This window comes from Eurytemora carolleeae, unplaced genomic scaffold (genome assembly GCF_000591075.1).
Source record: "Eurytemora carolleeae unplaced genomic scaffold, Eaff_2.0 scaffold683, whole genome shotgun sequence".
NCBI classification, from domain to species: Eukaryota; Metazoa; Arthropoda; class Copepoda; order Calanoida; family Temoridae; genus Eurytemora; species Eurytemora carolleeae.
In genome coordinates, this window is record NW_019396594.1 from 145,582 (window position 1) to 167,878 (window position 22,297).

The 22,297-nt window shown below is 34.9% G+C and overlaps 2 protein-coding genes across 2 annotated transcripts in view; one reads left to right on the top strand and one right to left on the bottom strand.

The window, feature by feature from the left end:
* The first annotated feature begins 3,322 nt into the window (after positions 1 to 3,322).
* On the top strand, positions 3,323 to 5,374 carry LOC111706037 (uncharacterized). Its single transcript, XM_023478789.1, has 2 exons — positions 3,323 to 5,059; positions 5,126 to 5,374. Exons 1-2 carry the CDS (start codon positions 3,374 to 3,376, stop codon positions 5,372 to 5,374), a joined length of 1,935 nt encoding a protein of 644 aa, XP_023334557.1. The 5' UTR covers positions 3,323 to 3,373.
* An 8,085-nt stretch (positions 5,375 to 13,459) lies between these two features.
* Positions 13,460 to 22,297, bottom strand: part of LOC111706039 (uncharacterized) — a gene marked incomplete in the record, with an annotated part of 13,008 nt that continues 4,170 nt past the window's right edge. Inside the window, 8 exon segments of the mRNA XM_023478792.1 lie at positions 13,460 to 15,270; positions 15,546 to 15,683; positions 16,018 to 16,257; positions 16,900 to 17,076; positions 17,643 to 17,837; positions 18,794 to 18,898; positions 19,649 to 20,170; positions 21,005 to 21,955. Of these exon segments, the coding sequence (XP_023334560.1) occupies positions 13,582 to 15,270; positions 15,546 to 15,683; positions 16,018 to 16,257; positions 16,900 to 17,076; positions 17,643 to 17,837; positions 18,794 to 18,898; positions 19,649 to 20,170; positions 21,005 to 21,955 (4,017 nt within the window).

Genomic DNA, 22,297 nt, shown 5'->3' on the forward strand with positions numbered 1-22,297 from the left:
AGGAAGAAAGGCTTGAGCTTATTTGGAGAGGTACATGCCTGATTCACAACGGTACCCTTTTAATCTTTAACTTGATTAATAACATGTTCTGACAGTATGCTTGCCAATTTGGACTGTGTAATTGCATCTACAGGGTGTCCTACGAAACATTACAGTTGGTAAATAGTTTGGAATGTCGTCTTCCATACAACGTATGAGAAGAAATTAAAGGCTGTACGCAGTTTATTTTGTTTAAAAATCTTTTGCTCAAGTATATTTTACTATAATATATATATATGACTCCTAAATAATATTTTTATTCTTGTCTTTGGTATTAAACAAATTAAAAAATTATGGAAGACATTCTAAAGTACTTACCGACTGTCATGTTTCATGGGACACCCTGTAACTTAAAGGGACTGTCTTTGCAATTTCATGTGAACCTTCATTCTAAAAAAGGGCCTTTCTGACTCACAACGGTTACACACAAATATTCATCTGATCAATAATGTGGTAGATATCGTCGTTATTATTTTTAACTCGAAAACTTTTCCCTCCATTGTTTTTTAGCAAAAATCTGCAAGTACCTTCTACAGAAAAAAACGAGTAAAGTATTAATTTTGAAAATTAAAAATATGGATATCTCTTCTATTCTTAAACCGTTGTGAATCGGTTTTGTTACTTAAAATTACGTGTACAACAGTGTACAGTGTACATTGTACAGACCCCTGGATCAGATCGTCATTTAAGATTTATCCTTTGTTAAACCTGTCTTGTGAAAATATCCAATAGTAAACTTTTCTAAGGCGTCCAGTGCTATTCGCAAACGATGCTATCCCATTTGAACTACTCCCGTTTGAACTATTGTTCATTTGAATTATTGTTCGTTTGAACTACTGCACGTGGTACCACGTGAAGAGTTGAAATGAACAACAGTTCAAACGAGTTTATTTAATGCTCATTTGAACTATTTTCAGTTCATTAATGAATTATTGTTTATTTGAACATCTATGAAATAAACATAAAATAGTTCAAATGAACATAAAAATAGTTCAACCGCGCGACATAAAAATATAGTTGAAATGAACAAAACTAGTTCAAATGGAAATAAAAATAGTTATATTGAACATAAAAATAGTTCAAATTATACATAAAAATAGAATATCTCCAACATCAAGCTTTCATTCCTTCTTTTATCTTTCCTTTTAGTTTAAACTGGATAAGTTAAAGGGACTGTAAGCGTAATTTCAAGTGAACCTTGATGCAAAGATGGCAATACCCGATTCACAACACAAACCCTTCAAACAATACGCAAAATTGTAGTTAAAAGTTAAAGTCCGGCGACATCAGGTTGCAATTAGATATGAATATTAAATTTTTTTTGAACAAAATCTTTAAAACCAAATGGTATGAGATTTTAATTGTTACTTTTAGATGAAAATCTGTATATACCGCGGGTTTTACACAAATATAAAACAAGCCAGCGCGCCGATCAGAGTATAATGAAATAAATTTTTAAATTAAAATAAAAATTTTCGAACAAAAATGTGTTTGTTTCCAAATTATATTAAGGCATATGGAAAACCTTAAAAACTATTTATGAAAATCTGTGTGCAGGTTTTACAGACATCGCTACAAAATTGGCGAGTTATGATCACAAAATTTAAAATAACTACTAAACCGATCATTTCTCAAGCATGAAATTTCGAGCGAATTTTGTTCATACATTAAGAAGTAATATATATAAATTTTAAGAAAACCGTAGTATACTTTGTCTGCTATTTTTTTATAAACAGTTTTCTCGGTTAATATTCACCCTTAAATTACCCCCTACGGACTTTATGTTTAAAAAATAAAGTTTTTTATTGTCTATAAAGTGGCGTCAAAATCAAGTCAATATCTTTATAAAGAAAAACGCTATGACAGTTTGAATAGATTGACCTTCATGGCGAGGGCACAACTTTGTGACCTTGGTACTCCGCACCAAGAGGTCACACGGGGAAAAATATATCAGATTATGTCATGTCTTATATAGGTCTATTAATGTATTTAGTTTGAAAAGAATCGGAGAGGGTGCAGCCTACTGATTTTTTTTTTAAAAGTGGCTGAATTCTTAAATGGACTCACCCATCAATGTTTTGTTCATTGAAAAAAGTTTTTTTAAATTTGGTTTCACTTTTAACTTGTTCATTTCTTGCTTCAAATTCCAATACAATAAAAAAATTAACATAATTAAATACTGCTAGAAAAAGTACGTTATCTTCCGAATTATTTATCAAATTAAGGGTACCGTTGTAAATTTGACATGCATCTTTTTTTATAAAGGGTCACTTAAAATTACACCAACAGGCCCTTTAACTTAACATTTGTTATTTATAATACTGGTAGTTTAAAACTTACAATCACAATTTAATGATAATTAAAATCTGTATTTAAAGTTTTTTTTAAAATTTAAATTTAATTTAAAATTAGTAAGTAATTGTAAGTAACTATTTATTTATCACTTAAACATACAAAATTAGGTGTTTTAAGAGAAAATATTTAAAACCCTCCAAATTTAGAGGTTGTGGGAATATTTCCCCCAATTATAAAAAAGGTAAACTAAAGGAAAGGAAAGGCAAAACATATTTAGTTATATATAGTTATACATTATGGTATTTTTACACGAAAAAAGTCGACTCATAGTATTTCTAAAGATGTCGTTATTATTATAACTTAAGTAATTTCTGTGTCTGTTATTTATATATTAACAGGCGCACGATTAATTTTAAAAACAGTTTGTTTTTATCTCTAGACTTGGTTACAAATTAGTAACCCACATTAAATTCACAGATGTAAATTCCGTTCTAAACTATACAATATATAATATGTAATTCAATTATTATCTTGTAATACGAAAAATAAAAATATTTAGTTTTAAAAAGAATTTACGAGCTCTCCAGTAGAAATAATTTTCTCTTCACTGGATTTAGAACCCTCCGGTACTCTCCAGTAATCTCCAATTATTAATGAAAACTCGAAAATAGAGATGCCTTTAAATCCTTTATCATCCTAATACTACAAAGGGTTGAAAAGTACCATTGTTAATAGGACATGACGCACTAATCACTAAGGATCAGTTGAAAATATGTGGACAGTCCCTTTTTTAAAATTCCCTTAATAAAAATTCATATTTAGTTAATTCTTGATCAGACAACGCTTTTTAGGGTACCATTGTGAATCGGACATTGCCATCTTTGAAATTACGCTTACAGTCCCTTCCTTATAGTTTCTTTCTTATAAAATATGTATTTTTTTAACAATGTTTCATATACTCTTGTAAGTAAACAAACTTTACTGATAAAGATTTCTCCTACACTCAGTTTAAACATGAATTCAAGGATAAAATAAAGTTATGAACGAACAAAAAAAGTCTTTCTCCTTCGGAGGCGGAGAGACTAAAGTTTTGACTTGTTACGAAGCATCAGATTGGTTTGTGAAGAATGTTCTAACCATAAACCTGGAAAAAGAAAATGTCAGATTTCCAGAGGAAAAAATAAGATTTGGAATAAATCCCGAGATTCCTAAACACAAGGTACAAGATTTAAAAGATCATGGTGCTACACACCTGAACAAGGCTGATTCTGATAAATTTGGAGGATTTATCGGAAACTATGAAGGAGCGGAGTGTGAGAAAATAGTCTGGGATTATCTGATTAAAACACAAGAAGAATTTAAAATCCGTACCGCCATGTTTCACAACTTTGATCAAAATATGTTTCTTCGCTTTACTTCTGGTGCCGATAAAGTTGAAGTATCTGATGCCAACAAAGTTGAAGTATCTGATGCTGACAAAGTTGAAATATCTGGTGCTGACAAAGTTGAAATATCTGGTCCTGACAAAGTTGAAGTATCTGGTCCTGACAAAGTTGAAGTATCTGATCCTGACAAAGTTGAAATATCTGATGCTGACAAAGATGAAGTATCTGATGCTGACAAAGTTGAAGTATCTGATGCCAACAAAGTTGAAATATCTGATGCTGACAAAGTTGAAATATCTGGTGCTGACAAAGTTGAAATATCTGATGCCAACAAAGTTGAAATATCTGATGCTGACAAAGTTGAAATATCTTGTGCTGACAAAGTTGAAATATCTGGTGCTGACAAAGTTGAAATATCTGGTGCTGACAAAGTTGAAATATCTGGTGCCTACAAAGATGAAATATCTGGTCCTGACAAAGTTGAAGAATCTGGTCCTGACAAAGTTGAAGTATCTGGTCCTGACAAAGTTGAAGTATCTGATGCTGACAAAGTTGAAGAATCTAAGGCTGACAAAGATGAAGTATCTGATGCTGACAAAGTTGAAGTATCTGATGCTGACAAAGTTGAAGAATCTAAGGCTGGCAAAGATGAAATATCTGGTGCTGACAAAGTTGAAATATCTGGTGACGACAAAGTTGAAATATCTGATGCTGACAAAGTTGAAATATCTGGTCCTGACAAAAATGAAGTATCTGATGCCGATAAAGTTGAAATATCTGGTGCTGACAAAGTTGAAGTATCTGGTGCCGACAAAGTTGAAATATCTGGTGCTCCAAAAGATAAAGTATCTGGTGCCGACAAAGCTAAAGTATCTGATGCTGAAAAAGTTAAAGTATCTAGTGCTCCGAAAGTGAAAGTATCTGATGCTGACAAAGTTGAAATATCTGGTGCTCCCAAAGTGAAAGTTTCTGGTCCCGACAAAACTCAAGCATCTGATGCCGGCCTAACTACCAAGGGAAAATCTAACAAACCTGTAAAATCCCAAGCTCCCAATGCAAGCAATGCTTCCAAAGGTAAAGCTAACAAAACTCCCAAAGTTAAAGACCCAAATAAACTTGACAACAAGGAGTTCGACTTTATCTTTATTTTGGCGGAATACAAGATGTTTTGCCTTGTAGAGGTTAAAGCAGGGTTCAAGGGAAACACAAAGTGGGAGAACCAAGCTGAACATGGTGAACATTATTTTAACAAACTTATTGAGTTCATTGGAAGAGATAAATACAAGGATTGGACATTTCTACCAATTGGAGTTTTTCCTAACTCTCCTGATCGCAAGCAGGTAATTTACTATTATTATGTCTTCTTTAAAATATTTCCACAAAAATCTAAATTAGATATTTTTCAGGTTAAAGTAAACTACTGGTTCAAGACAAAATATCCGGCTCACCTAATTCTCACTAAACAAGAGCTTGAGCTGAAAGATGGAAACCTTGTCCTGGAGTTAGAGAACCAACCGAGCACTCAACTCAACACCTTTCCTCTTGATGAGACGTACCTTGATCTTGTTAAAATTATGCTGGCCTCTGCCTACAGTTCAGAGAATAGTGGGATCATGAACCTTGATAGGAAAAATCTCTTTTTTTTTAAGATCTAAATATTTTTATTCAGTAAAAAGTTAAATGCATACATTATTGATTAAGATTTGTACGATTACATATACATTTTATGTTTGTAATGAAGAAAATGTCTGTGCTGTTGAGTTCTTTAATGCAGAGGATATCTGTAAGAAGATGGATATTCCTCTGTCAGAGAATAATTTCTATTCCAAACTTCCACAGTTTATAGAGAAAGGTGAACAAACTAATTTTAAACATAAGTACATAAATATTTTGCTTGTTCTGCTTTTTCATGTATGCTATTTCACAAAACTTCAAAATTTCCCCTTCTTCCTGCCCCCTTCCGTTTTAAACAAAATAAATGCATATAAGAAGGTTTGGGAAGGTATAAGAAGGTTTGGGAAGAAGGAATGGGAAGATTTAGGAAGGTATGGGAAGGTATGGGGAGATTAAAAAAAAATTATACAACATTTTTCATATTTTAAAGTAATCTCTCGAACTAGTGTATAACTTATAAACTACTGAATTTGAATATTAATTATTCTTTTAATCTTGAGGTTTTTGTAATTATAATAGAACAAAAAGTTACATGTTTACAAATAATATAAGTTATATCATTATGTTTTTGTAATTAGAATAGAACAAAAAGTAACATGTTTATAAACAATATAAGTTAAATCATTACGTTTGTGCGTAAGAATTTTTTCAAAATAAAATTAAAACTAATTAATCTTTTAAAAGTATGCATATATATATATGTAATATAATTACATGTTTGATTTAAAAATTTGTATTTGGATAAAATTAAGTTAAAGTTTAAAAATACGTTTGTTAAAACAAGTTTAAATAAATCTTTTTAAAAATAGGGAGTAGATGCTTAAATAGTTGAATATTGTAAATAAACAATACATAGTAGATATTGCATTGTATTGAAATTTAAAAATTGAATTTCAAGAGAAAAATCTAAACTTTTGTTTATAATCATGCAGGTATTTGTAGTACTTAGATATGAATTTCAGAGAAATTAAAGTTTAACATTTTATTTTTGAACAGTATGAAAAGGTATGGAAAGGTATGGGAAAGTATGAGAAGGTACGGGCAGATATAAGAAAGTACGGGAAGCTATGGAAAGGTTTGGAAAGGTACAGGAAGGTTTTGGAAAGGTACAGGAAGGTATGGGAAAGTATGAGAAGGTACGGGCAGATATAAGAAAGTACGGGAAGGTATAGAAAGGTTTGGAAAGGTACAGGATGGTATAAGAAGGTACAGGAAGGCATGGGAAGGTATGGTAAGGTAAAGGAAAGGACGGGAAGGTATAGGAACTTATGGGAAGGTAAGAAAATTAGGGGAAGATATTTGAAGGTATGGGATGATATGGGAAGGTACGGTAAGGTATGGAAAGGTACGGGAAGGTATGGGAAGGTATGTGAAGGTATAGGAAGGTACAGGAATGTATAGAAAGGTACGGGAAAGTATAGGAAGGTACGGAAAGGTAAAGGAAGGTACGGTAAGATATGGAAAGGTACGGGAAGGTATGTGAAGGTATAAAAAGGTACAGGAAAGTATGGGAAGGTACTGCAATGCTAGGATACCAGGGTTAAAAAAGTTAACATTTTTTAAATTAAATTTTCAAATCTCACACTCACTACCTCGCAAGAGTTTCAAAAGTAAGAATTTTAATTTTTCTTTGAAATTCAAATCTCACTACCACCGATACTAAAGCCCAACTAATTACCTTTTCCTTGAAAATGTCAAAGTTTGATGTGTAGCACAAATAATATTCATCTGTTAATGTTGTAGAGATGGGGGCAAAGAAGAGAGGACTAGTTATCCTGGACGAGTTTGGTGACGGATTTAAATATAAATATAAAGAAGATAAATGGCGTCGACATATAGATGAGGAGACACAAGATTTCCTGAACCTTGACCAGTACTTTATTCTTCCAGTAGAGAACCTTGTCATTTCTATGAATCCTGATTTATTAGACTCCAATAATAGGCCTATTGAAGGAGTGATTGGGAAGGATGAGTTTAGTGAACATGCATTGCACCGTGTAATGCGGAATACAGCAGGAATAGTTCAGCATCATAAGGATTTGGGATATACTACTTTCACGCATTGTATTCCATTGACTGTTGAAGGTCCTGCTCCTGTTCAGCTGAAGGGGAATTTCAATCACCCTGATTTCTACCAACAATGTCTGAAGACTGTTACAAGTAAACAATGGATCAAGTTTGTTTGCAGTTATATTGAAGAGTTTGACAGAAATCTGTTTATCCAGGAGTTGGGTACTGAAGGCATTAAACTATTTGAATATTTGAGAGCTGATCAAGCTGTTAACCTCGAGTCTTTCATTGAAGCTGAAGCAGGATGCTTATTGGTACCCTGCATTCAACTTAGAGGAGTAGAATCCCACTCAATTCTATATTTTGCTGATAACAAAAATGATGCTGGTCTTGCATCATTACGATGTTCCACAGATGTTATCCTTTGTTTCCCAGAGAACAGTGTAGGGGTGTATAACATTGGTCCAGGAGAACACAGAATACAAGGATCCAGAGAAGATCCTGTTCCCTTCAAGAAACTGAAAGAAACCTTGGACATGTTTGATACTAAACATGTTGTTTGTCTTGAAGATTTCTCTAGTACTGAAGTGCAACTTTTCAAAGAAGAAATGAAACAAGGCAGGTTCCAGATAGCCTATACAGATGATGTTCCATCTTCTCCAGATGATCTGTATAGTCAGCTGGATGGTCTAGAGAAGGGAGGTGTTATAGTGTATACTCAGACAAGGAAAACAGCTGTTTAATCAACTTTATAACTGGTCGCAGAGGAGAAACTTTTGTTATGCAGGGGCATGGTGTTCAAAATCCGCTATAAACATACAGTTTCATGGTCCAAGGCCTGAAATCCCTAGATCAAACAGATGGTGAAATATTCTCTAGAAAAATTTTGTATTTGTTTTGAATCTTCCTGACAGAAACAATCTCAAGAACTGACGAGGGTAAACCCAAACCGAAATATATTTCAAAATCATGTGGAACCCACTCCACTTGAAAACTTAAGAAAATTATCAATTTAGCATCTAATTCACGAGAATCAATAACATGAAATCTGTGATTGAAACTTTGTGTGAATTGCAGTTCAATTCTTGAGAAGTGATATCCTAACTTTTTAGAAAGTGATCACTGTAACTTTTCATTTCAAGTACCAGGCCGACTTTTAATCATTTAGAGCAAGCTGTACAGTACACTTACAGACTACATAAGGTAAACCGAACAGTACACCATGAACTAGTTCCCTACTAGGAAGATTCTAGTGTAACTTATCATTGTTTTTATTTTCTTGGGATTTTTAATCAACTTTGCTGAATATTCTCAGCAATCATTGGTAAAGTTTCCATTTACTGATTAAAGGATTCATAACTCTAATTGGATAATGAGATAGATAGAAAGATAGATGTTACCGCCATACTATTTCTATTGGTTCAGAATAAACAACAAACACATGACCCCTGATTGGATCAGGCGCTATTGATCTCAGCATACAGGAGTGAAGTGAATACCAAATTAGAAAGTCACATCGCTCCGTCAAGCTCATAACAGTTTTTGCATGAAACGCGCTGGGTCCACTACACAGGCTGATACGAGTAAATGTGTATGTTGTACGATTACGCTAGACCTGTAAATCCTTGTGCCGGTTCGGATCATGCAACAATGTAAAGTTAGACTAAAGTGGCGGCCTAAACTTCAAGATATTGTTAAATGGTTCGGATCAATGTGAAGTTAGACTAGCCTGGCGGCCTAAACTTCAAGATATTGTTAAATGTTTATAAAGTTATTGATTAAAAAATGTTGGCTTTAAGTCTAGTTACTAACTTACTGACGTAAACGTATTGTTATTAACTTGATTAGAAAAGGTTATTTCCAAGTTTTCTATAAAAATGTTGATCTTTTCATCTTTAAAACTGTATTATGTCAATTGTCATATTTATTCACAGTTTGTATAATTATCTACATATGTCTTATTAACTTTTGATAGATAATTGTTGACAGATAACAGCAACACACCTGATGAACTTGGATAAAAGGCCCGTCGGAATTCCGGTGAGGGAAATAAATTCTGTCCGGACAGTTCCTTTCCGGTCGGCCGCAAATACACACAACAGAGTAACCCCGTCTCAAGAAAATCGATAACAAAAGCTTTATTTCCTAAAAAATAACATAAATTATAGGTCATGGTTACTTGTACAATGTTATAATAAATGTTAATAATAGAAAAAAAATCTTACGATTTATTTAGGTATGATACAGGGGAAACTTATTGTTGATCAGTATTGAAATACGTTTTTAAACTTCTGAAAAAAAATTACAGCTGAATATTTAACGAAATTCACTAATGCTTCATATGAAAATATTCTTGTTTAACTTTAATGATTTCACAATAACGAAAATGGTTTAAGTTCCGTGGGACGGAGTACAAAGAGAATGCGGGCTGAAATTATTTGGTTTGGTTTTTCTCCGAGAGGAGATTTTAAGTTGAAGACGACATTATCCAGAGGTCTTAATAAACAGATTGGAAACAGTATACAGATTAAACAGATTGGAAACAGTATACATATTAAACAGATTGGAAACAGTACACAGATTAAATAGATTGGAAACAGTATACAGATTAAACAGATTGGAAACAGTATACAGATTAAACAGATTGGGAACAGTATACCGATTAAACAGATTGGAAACAGTTTACAGATTAAACAGATTGGAATCAGTTTAGAGATTAAACAGGTTGGAATCAGTATACAGATTAAACAGATTGGAAACGGTATACAGATTAAACAGATTGGAAACTGTACACAGATTAAACAAATTGGAAACAGTATACAGATTAAACAGATTGTAAACTCCTGTATGCCAAGTCCATTAGCGCCTGATCCAATCAGGGTTCAGTCATGGGTTTGTTGTCTATTCTGAACCAATAGAAATAGTATGGCGGTAACATCTATCTTTCTATCTATCTCATTATATTCAACATATTGGAATACAATCAACATTATAGAACATATTAAACATATTGGAATAAATCAACATTATAGAACATGTTCAACATATTGGAATACAATCAACATTATAGAACATATTAAACATATTGGAATACAATCAACATTATAGAACATATTCAACATATTGGAATACAATCAACATTATAGAACATATTCAACATATTGGAATAAAATCAGCATTATAGAACATGTTCAACATATTGGAATACAATCAACATTATAGAACATATTAAACAAATTGGAATACAATCAACATTATAGAACATATTCAACATATTGGAATAAAATCAACATTATAGAACATATTCAACATATTACAATCAACATTATAGAACATATTAAACAAATTGGAATACAATCAACATTATAGAACATATTCAACATATTGGAATACAATCAACATTATAGAACATATTCAACATATTGGAATACAATCAACATTACAGAACATATTCAACATATTGGAATAAAAAAACCTATAGCTTGTCGTATTTTAAGAGTTTAAATCGTTATTAGAGTCTAATTCTTTGTGGGTAACCCTGTTCACTGATCTAATTGTTAAATTTGGTCTTTAATAGTTTTTCCATGGTAAATTTAAAGATTTTGCAGAGAAGTTATTAAGTTTATAGTTGCATGCAGACATGCCGGATGACAAGAATTTTAGAAAATAATCTGAATAAATTGCGTACAGTCGTCTTTGTAGTCTCATCCTTTGTGAATAACTTTATAGATTTATCCTTTCACAAGTATAATGAAAAACAATAGCTTAGTTTTTTATTATTTTTTAGAAGGTTCAACAGAAAATCTTTAAAGATCCCAACATTTCAAATATTAATTATCAATTGATAGAAAAGCTACTTTCGTAGTCGACCATAGAATAAATTTTCATCATCGGCTTGTAGACGGGTGAATACTATAGATATACATCCTAGCTCTAATTTGAATTAAGAAACTATTAAGTTTAGGATCAAAAGACTTAGAGAGAAACTTCTTCTGAAACAGCTGTTAAAACCTTTAGTTTAAAAGTACCTAAAATGATCATCATAGGCTGTTGACAAAAAGAAATAGGATTATTTAATGTTCTTTAACATTGCCAACAAAATGCAAAGAAAATTAAAATAAAAGTAAAATAGAAATTAGAACTTTTTCAAAAAAATATGTATTAATTCTGAAAACCATTTTGTTATTTTCAGGTTAAATAAGTATTTTTTGAGACTTAAGATGAAAATAAACAACGGCAACGCAGCCTTAACTTAAAATCAATGAAATGAAAAAACTACAGTTTGACCCCCCAGAGATTTGAGACATCGAAAGAATTCATTAAATGTCGTATTCTTAACTTGCTGATAATGGAATGCATAGATTAATTAAACTAACAGATAGGACACTATATGTCGTCTTTTCAACATTTAAATTTAACTCGTCCACAATAACCCTGAGGCAGCAGCTCAGAGGAGTTTCGCACAGTCAACGTAGACCAGGCTCTTTCTGTCTTGTAATTATACGCAGACTGCTCGAAAACTCCTCTGGGCTGCTGCCTCGAGTTTCATCGTATTCTTGAAAAGACGACATCTGTTATTTTAATTAATCTATGATGGAATGCTATAACATATATTTGATTTTTAAATTGTATAATTATATGGATCTGTTTGCGCACATTTTATGGCTTTTTTATTATTTTTATCTTAGGTTTAAAAGTAAAATAAAAACCATTAAAAAATTGTCAAGACGACATTTATTATTTCTTCCGACGTCTCTTTATATTTGAACTTGACTGTATGAAATTCAACATCAATTAGGACTGAATTGTTCATGCATGTTAAACTGACTATATTCAACTTCAAGCTTTCATTCCTTCCAAGGAACGATATACAGGAAAGCCCAATTCAGATATACGCAAATTGTGTACTGTTCATTGTGGGAGGAATGTAAACAAACCTGTAAGTGCCCCCACAGAAGTTGAAGGGAAAGTACTATAGCTCTGATGTGATATTACAGTCCAACAAAATAACAAGTTAATATACACTATACAGTTAGAACGAATACTTATTATTTTTGGCTTTCTGGTAAATATGGAAAATACAATAGCAGTATTTTCTTATTCCATCCCTTGAGCCCTTTTCCCTCAAAAATAATGCGTTTCTCCTGAATTCTTTGTTTTGATCTCCTCCCACTGCAGTACACAGAAATGACGCATGAGCTATGGCGGTTCCTGGTCTATAAATTTCTGGAATCCTTCTTTCTTTTTTAGTTTCATATGTTATAAGGACTGGAAGCGTATGAACCAGGGGGGATGATAGTTTCCTACCTTTGTGCTCAGTTAGCTAAACTCTACACTAACAAATGTTTACTAATAATGATAAACTATATGTTTGGCCAGAATCTCTTTATAATAAACAAATATGCAGTACACTCTCGGTATAGTTCATGGCCTATATATACAATTAATATAGGATTAGCGTACATCATCACTCTATACACTAAAATCTCGTTGGTACGAACCCTCATGCAAAATTGGCAATGCTCAATTCACAACGGCACCCTTTTTTGATCAATAATGTTTAAGTCATTTTTCCAGCCGATTTTCAGCGTAGCAATTCGCAAGTCAATCTTGTAGTAAAATCACAATTGAAAAAGATCAGTTTTCAAAATTAAAAAAATTGATATCTAACTGATACTTTATCAGAAAATCTTTTAAGGGTACCGTTGTTTATCGGACACTGCCATCTTTGTATGGAGGTCAGAGAGAAAGAAATAGAAGGGACGCGGCCCGCCCTACCATATGAATGATTATACATGCTTTGCAGACGGGTTCTCCATTTGTATATGAAATATTCAGAATAGGTTTACCTTTGTGACAGAAACAATCTCAAGAACTGACGAGGGTCAACCCCAGACCGAAATATATTTTCAATCTAATTTTTTACTCAACAGAGGTTTGGTCCATCACCATCACCGAATCTTAAAAATATCTTTAATTTGTTACATCACAGAATTTGATTAACAAAACCCCATGTATTGAACACAAGTTCTGGTTATGTCTCTCTATTAAAAATCTGTATTTAATGTTTTTTATTTTTTTATTTTGTTTTTTCAACTACATATTTAAATCTGTGTATTTCCATAACTATGTGGAACAGTAAATAATTGACTGCAGGGGAATGGGGGGGGGGGGCGCACTAGATATTTTCTGGAAGAATAAAACTAGTTTTCTTCATTGATCTTAAATCTTGTAGGATCCGTGCAAGTCCTTGATTAATCTGAGAGCAGTTTAGAACACTTGTCTGACCTCCGCTTGCAGTATTCTGACTTTCACTAGGAGAACTCTGACTCCCGCTGATGGCATTCTGACCTCCTGTAGCAGTGCTCTGACCTCCGGTTGAGTTTACAATGTTCTCCTCAATGTCTAGCCTAGCCTCGAGGCTGTCCAACCTTTCCTCAAGAAGATCCTGAACATGTTGAATATGAGAAACAAGATTGATTCTACTCTCCTCCCTGTTTATTAGCTTAGGTTGAGGGATGATGGTGGGAGTAGGAGGGGGTGGGACACCTAGCCCCATCCCAGGGGGCGGAGCAGCTAGCCCCATCCCTGATATATCCTTGAGAACTCCAGGCAACAGTTCTTGAACCTCCTTCAAAGACGGAAAATCAAAGAATGAAAATTCCTCAGTTTTCTCAAAATCTACCGAGCCAACAGTCTGCTCATCTATTACAGTTTCATTGGAATCCAACCCGGATACTTTATTCGGAGAACTTTCAGCCGTGCTCAAGGGTTCGGGTTTATTACTCTCCGCTCTGGGTACATCTGAGATACCAAGTTTCCTCTCCAGGTCGAGCTTACTGATGAACTCGGATTTTTTCTCAACCTCAAAATTTAATTCCGGTTTCTCTGTATGGTCGAAACCGTTGACAAGGGGTTTAGACAATTCAGTTTTAATTATATCAGTCTCTTCATCAAGTTCAGTTTTCCTAATCTCTTTTGTATCATCCGTCTTTTCTTGCATCTCATTCACAATCTCTTCATTCTTTGGTAGAATTATAGATCCGTTCAGTAGTTTCACTTTGCCGTTAGAACAGGCTCGTATTTCCTCTCCTTCCCTGTTCTTGAATTCTTTCTCTTCCCCATCCCTCATAATCAATTCTTCCTTCTTCCCCTTCTCTCCTTCTTTCTTCCACTCCTTCTCATCGCTGAACGTAACAGTTCTTCGTCTAGCCCCTGCTTTATCTATTCCATTGTGTAAGTTGAACTCTGTGGTTTCATGATCAGTTTTAATATTATGATCTGGTTGCGTTAAAATATTAACAGGGTTAGATTTATCTGGGATATACTTGGGATGGCCTACTCCCTCTAGTCCTACTCCTTGGGTCCCAACTTCTTCCAGTCCTACTCCCTGAGCTCCTACTCCCTCTAGTCCACCTACTCCCTCAGTAAAGTCCGCTGTAAGATCCAGATTAAACCCTTGTGAGTCCAAAAATGCTGAAGTGTCCCAGGCTAATGGTGGAGCTGACTCCTCCCAAGGAGCTGACCACATAAACACTTTAGGATGGTTTTTCTGCTCCGCTATATTAAGCTTAGCCTGGAGTGAGTGGAGAACACTGGAGAGAGCCGACAGATCGTTCATGAGTCTAGATAGTTTTTCTATTCTCTCCGCTCCCTCTTCAAGTCTTCTTTTTCTCCTCTCCTCCCCCTCCTCCTCTCTAATCCTCTTCTCCCTGGCAGAGAGGGCGGGGGAGATGAGGGAGGGTCGGGGAGGGGACAGGGAGGGCAAGGACTTGTCCTGTGACCAGTAGGTTGGGATGTAGTAGAGGGAGGATTGTCTACCTAGTCTAGGATTGCGACAGGTCAGACAGATGTAGTATTCAGGTACCTAGATATATTTATATATTACAATATGAATTAATAAATGAATGAACGAGTGAACGAGCGAACGAGCGAACGAGCAAACGAGTAAACAAGACGAGTAAACAAGACGAGTAAACAAGACGAGTAAACAAGACGAGCAAACAAGACGAGTAAACAAGACGAGTAAACAAGACGAGTAAACAATTAAATGAATAAATGAATAAATGAATAAATGAATAAATGAATAAATGAATAAATGAATAAATGAATAAATGAATAAATGAATAAATGAATGAATACCTGGTCCTCTGTATAAATGCCAAGACATATTCCATGCTGCCAAGTGAGACAGACATCACATTGTATCATCATACCGTCCCCCTCATTCTTTCCACATACACACATTACAAGCTCCTCCTCAGACATAGTCTCTACACCCTACAGATAGACATATATATATAGTTAGATAAATAGATGGTAAGATAGTGACTTAATTATCTAGATAGATAAATAGACAAAGATAGATACAGATTACTATACAAATATTTTAATGAAACGTTTTGTTGGAAAAAATAAAAAATTCTTAAGATAAATGAACTTTTGTGTGAATTTTGGGATAAAGCATTGATCTCTATCTTGTCCGGACCTGCTTGGTCCTTTTCGATATCCCATGATGGTCATACCCTGTTTGGATAACTTTAAATGATCAAGCTTTGATCCTGAAATTCGAAAGTGTCCCCACTGGATATCGAGATCAAGCGTACTAGATTACCTGATCGGGGGGTGATCTAACAGGTCTTCTTTTCCAGGTTGTCGGGATACCTCCAGGAGTACTCGGTACTCCTGGAGTACTAGGTACTCCTACAGGGGAAGTAGCTCTAGGAGTAGGAGGAGCGGAACAAGGAGGGTCCTGCTGAGTACCTGCTGGAGTACTACTCCCAGGTGTAGCTGAGGGTGTAGGAATACTCCCAGGAGTACGGTAAGATTCAACATCAATCGACTTCAAATTAACCTGAACGTAATTAAACATGACTTTTTTAATGAAGAAAAATTTTTTTAAGGCAAAATATTTAAGTTTTGGCCAGTTATATCTTACAGACAAGTCAAATTTATACTGGGCTATAAAGGCGCTCTACGCCCCCATTCCTGTTAACAATTTTAGTTTTTAACTATTGCTATAAGTAGTCATTATTAAGTTTAAGGATTTCATATCATATTTTCGCGCATTTTCAAGATTTTACAAAAATAAAAAACTTTTAAACACAAATTTTTAAAATTTTGATCCTTCATAAACCTTCCCTGGGGTCACGTGAGGTCCCACACAAAATTTGGGCCCGATCGGTTCAGCCGTTTTGACATTAATTGGATACAAACAAACAGACAAGCCAAATTTATAAATAGATGTCGACATATTATTCAATTTTGATGGTCTTAAGACCTTTCCTGGAGTCAGTTAAGTTGCCATAAAAATTTGGGCCCGATCGTTTTAGGCGGTTATAGCTTACAAACAAGCTTAACAAACAGACATGCAATTCATAGAGGTAGGCCAAATTCAGGTCCAATGAAATATTAGATAAATTAGGTCTTCCACTAACAACTTATACATTATTTGAAGAGGACACGGAGCACCAAGAATTAATAATGTATTTCATACCTGGAGCTTAGGGTGCAAGGAGTTACGTTTACTCCTCCCCTTCCCCTTCTTGTTCACAGACGAGAGGGGCGTGGTAGATAGAGCAGGATCTGGGATAGGCGTGTCCAAGGATGGTCCAGGGGTGGGAGGGTCAGAGGGAACAGGAGAAAATATTTCCAGGGAAATTTCACTCTCCTCCTGGGGGAAAAATAATAAAAATTAACTTGGTGGGAAAATTACAAAAAAAAATAATAAAAAAAAGTTATCAGAAAAACGGAAAAAATGTCTGGGGAAAAAAATTATTAATAAAAAAACTGGAAAGTGATCAAACCCTTGAGAATGGAAATCATAGAAATATTTTTGCTCTTTCATTATTTGTTCTATAAAGAATTCAGAAGCTTATCCTTGATTTTTATATTTTTTGTTAAATACTTTTTATCTTGAGTAAATATTTGGTCGATTTTGTCATTATATTTTGTCATTATATTATTTGGTTATTTTTCAACAAAATAGTGACCGAGAGGTTTTTAAATTAATGCAATTCATTGATTGAAAATTGTTGAATTTCTTTCTTGCTCTAATATAATGACAATGGGATGTGATGGGATGTGATGGGATGGGATGGGATGGGAGGATACAAGAATGTTGAAGGGTTTACATAGGGGAAAATAATTAAAATTAAAATTTTGGGAACGAGGAGGGGGGTGGAGGGGGGGTTATTTCGACTATAACAATATTTTAAACTGGTGTTTGTATATTTTTACCTGCATTGAAGGAATTGAAATCTTCAGTTTCTTCTCCGTCTGTTTCTCTTCCGGGGATCGTCGCCTTTTTTTCTCCGGCCGGAGCGGAGTTTCCGGCGTGCACTTTTTATCCGCTGGTTCGTTCCGCCTCCCCTCCTCATACGTCAGCTCCGCCTTCCGCAAGATATCTTTAAGTTCTCCGCCGGTCTCAAGGTCCTAATAAACGTACAAAATAAAATTTAAATAGGATTTAGTTTGCAAGATTATCTGATTTAATACTATTACTAAAAGTAAATTATTAATTTAGATCGTGTTAACCTCTAAATCAAGATTTAAGGAACAGAAAATAAAAAAAAATTAATTATTTAACAAAAATTTATGATGTTTAAGTTTAATATAAAAGTTTTCTTGCAGGGTTAGTACTATGTGTGAATTTTGGCCTTAAGGCTTGGAGATAATCCAATATAATGTGGGACGCTCTGTAGTTATTAGAATTATTGATATCATTTAAATCAAATTTTTAAAATTTACTTCTCATAAAACAATCTCCAAGAAAAGCAGAATCAAAACTTAAAACCAATTTAAAAGCGTTTCTAAGGTAAACTGCTGTTAAAACAGTGATATCAGACTTATTCATATAAATGACAAAATTCTAACAGTAAAAACTGTGATGTGAAAACGGGGGGATACTGCAAAGCGAGTGTGCACAGACGTGCAAACACCCTGCATCTATTTTCATATATTTTATTTTTAACACAAAATTCTTTCTAACTAATTGTTTAAAATCAAAAAAAAATTCTTTTCTTTAACATGTTGACATGATTGTCCCCCATAAGTTATTACTTTTAACATGTTTTAAGAAATAATTTTAGCAAAACAATTTGATTTTATAGTAAAAGGAATCTGTTCATTGACAAACATAATGTGATAATTAAAACTAAAAGCTTACTTAAAATTTGTCACAAGAAAAATTAAAAATTTGGTTGTGACAATATCTGTTAGACTTCTGTCTCTTTAATATTAACAAGAATTGTTTTCTCTTTTTAAAATAAACTTTTTGAACATTAAAATAATATTCGCGGAACAATTAGATCTTACTGAAAAAGAATGTGTTCATTGACAAATATAAAATTATAATTATAAAAAACGAAATAAAAAAGTTAAAAGCTTACTTTACAATCATCTCCAAGACGTGTTCTAAGATACGCCATATCTGTTACAGTTGGCTGGTTCCCAACCAGTTCCTCCAGAATAGGGTTTAGATGGGAATGATAGTGCTGAAAAAAATATATTCAGATTTTCATCCCAAGGGTTAAGACGATGAAAAAAGGAACTTTAAGGTTATCCAAAAGGGTAAAAAAAAGCTTGTAGGTTGATTGATCTCCGATTTTAAATTTTTGAAAATTCTTTAAAATTATCTCCCCCAGCCCCATCATGTCGGATAAAAGTTACTTCGAACCACAGATTTATTAACAGTTTTATCACCCCTAGAGGCAATGAATGCAAGGTGTGGATATGAGCCGTATTTGGCAATATGCTCAGGAGAAATCAACTTCTTATCAAAAGATAAAAAAAAAAACTATTGGACGATGCCCAAATATGATAAGTGACAAATTCTTAAAGGGCGCTTTTTAATCAGGTATAGTGAAGTAGTTGCAAATTAGTTTTCTTTAAATAGTTTTTTTTGTTAACGCATATTTTTAGTGATTGTCGACATTTTTCAAATGACCCTCCACCCACAATCACATCAGTACCCTTCGTCTGACAAAAAAAAAAGATATTTCGGGGTTTCACTCTAAAACTGAATGATTTACAATTGCAGTTCCTCTTTAGAAGTGAGATTTATGCAGCAAACAAAGAAATTTTTTTCTTCAAAAGTTGACAAAATGTAAAAACTACGGTAGCCTTTTTGTTGGGCTCATATTCAGGTTTACAGGGTCTCGGGCTTCCAACTATTTATATGGAGGGGGGAGGGGGGCACTTAAATGTTTATCGACAGTCAGTTTAAAAGCCCCCNCCATTGTTACCTTAACATGTTGAAGAAGAAGTTTATCATTCCTGAAGAGCTTGTTACAATTCACCAAGTTGCACCGGACACCTCTCTCTCCGTCCCACCCTACCAGGCCAGAACCACCAGGGAGGGACTGGGTTGCTGCTCCGCCCATCCTCGAGGACTGAGGAACAGTTTCAACCAACCTCCCACCAGTTTTAGGCGACATCTTGACAGCCTCGTGGGATTTTAGAGGATTTCTTGGAGGTTCTTTAGGGCTGGAGGTTACAGGAGGTTCGGGTTGGAGTACAGGACTAGACTCAGATACAGGTTCAATATTAGATTTAGCTCCAGGTTCCGTGCTAGGTTCAGCTCCGGGATCAGGGCTGGACAGGGGAGGAGCAGGATTAACCTGAGAGAGGATGATTCCTGGTTTCTGGGAGGATTTCTTTAATTCCTTCCAGATATTACGGATCTTCTTTAAAGGTGGATCCAGTAAAAAATCGAAATCCTCAACGTTTAGCTGAAGATTGTTTGACTCGAAATGACGACACAGCTCCTGAACAATAATGGGGGTTATTTAATCTATTCGGCACTATTTAGACAAACGCAAGGGAAAGTTTAAGCAGGGTTCACAGTGCTTAAGATCAGGATCCGGAAGATTTTGGCGTCCTGGATCCGGATCCGCAAAAATATGCGGATCCTCGGATCCGGATCCAAGGGGTAAAATATCAACCAAAAACTTCAAAAAAACAAACTTTTTTACTCCTAAACCCCAAATCTGAACTTTTGTAAAAAGAGAGATTATGAAACTTTCCTCATTTCTGAATGGTTCATCAAGTTTTCGGATAAAAATAAGCGAAAAAAATAAAACAAAAAATTTGAAAATTATTTTTTGTCAAAAAATTCAGTAAATCTTTAAGAAATGACCTGGATCCAGATCCGGATCCATTTTTTTTCCAGTGCGGATCCAGAATCCGGATCCGCATCAAAATTAAATGGATCCTAAGCACTGGTCCTTTCCCGTGGCTGTCAGAGTTCACCAAATGAACAGGTTTTAAGCAGACTTAACAGGCGTCGGATGACCCCTGTCGCGTCATTAATAGAAAGTTCTGAGGGGTGGGATTACCTGGGGCCAGAAACAACCCCGACAATTTTCTTAAAATAAATAAATAAAAAATACATACTACTTCTCCTCCAACCCCACGGCCCACAATTTAATAATATATACTCTTATCTCTGCTTAAAGGTCAAATATTGGCAAACTCCACACAGTATTTTAAAATGCAATAAATCTTTAAATATGTATAAAATTCGCCGACTAAATAATTAAAATTAACATCACAACAAAAAATGGCGACGCTGCATAAATACAAAGAATTCTAAATTTCACCTGTTTGGATTTGAAAGACTTTCCCTGTGGACTGAAGATTACGACCTCCCATTTGCCAGAGGTTAACACGTTTGTGCGCACACTCACCCTCTTCGTCCAGCCGGAGGGGAGCTTAGGCGCGCGCACAAGAATAGGTTTGGCGGGTCCTGGAATGTTAAAACCCTCCACCATGTTCTTTAGAAGCTGGTCGACGGGTAGAGAGAGGTCGAACTTGAGATAGGGATAGGAGGAGGACGACGTCTGGTCACGGTTGTTGTTCGAAGGGAGTTCGAGAACCTCTGTAGGACTAGGTGACGACGGCTTCGAAGACTCGACAAGAGGTTTAACAAGTTCAGGACTGGAATGAGAAGAAGGAAAGAGGTTGGCTGGGCTTGAAGACTCGAAATTCCTTTTGGATTTCTTCTGAGACAAAATTGAGGATTTCGACGGAATTTCTGAAATGCTCTCTTGGGATCCTTTAATGACCCTATTGGATTTTGACTTTGGAATCGACGGACTAATACCGAACTGACCGTTGACCGGTCTTTTCTTTCCCGTCGATTCCGGTTCTTCATCAGCAAACCGTTTCCGTTTCCGGCTCCGCTTTCCCAACCCTTCTGGAGTATCTTTGGTAAATTTACGGTGCCAGGTGGGGGAATTTTCCGGCTCAAGAATCGCTGACGGAAGATTTTCTTTTTCTGACGGTGTCCCCTCATGGCTGGTGTCCTGGGACTCCGACGGGAAGGATTCTTCCGGCTCCGAAAGGAGCGTTGAACCAGAGAGAACTCCTTTCTCCGATCTCGGAGAAAATCCGAACCCGTTCTCTGTGATCAGAGACAACGCATCCTCGGGGCTAGGTAGTTTGACCGGAGAAGGAGGTGTGTCAGGGGAAGGGTCAAGGGGCGTGGCTTCTTCCTGAAGATGGGAGGAGGGTGAGATATCACAGTATGTTGGTAAAACTGACTTAACGTCCTGAAAGAAAAATCAGATAATTTTGTAACCTAAAGATATCAAATTTCAATGCTTCGCATCCCCAAAAGCCGTGTTATACATTTTATTTGGTTTTCAGAGTTGTCTTAAATCTTAAAAATTTCGATTAAAATTTCGATTTTTTGCCATTTGTGAAAAAATACTTTTTTTTAGCGAGTTATGCTTAAAACTTCATAGTTGAAAAGTTTTACGAACGAAAAAGGAATATCTCAAAGTCTTGTGCCATATTTAAAATCTCATTGTTTAAACTAATATTTTTTTTTCCCCAGACCTTGTTCCAAATCATTAATAATAATTTTCTGTATTTGAATCAGGTACAACCCC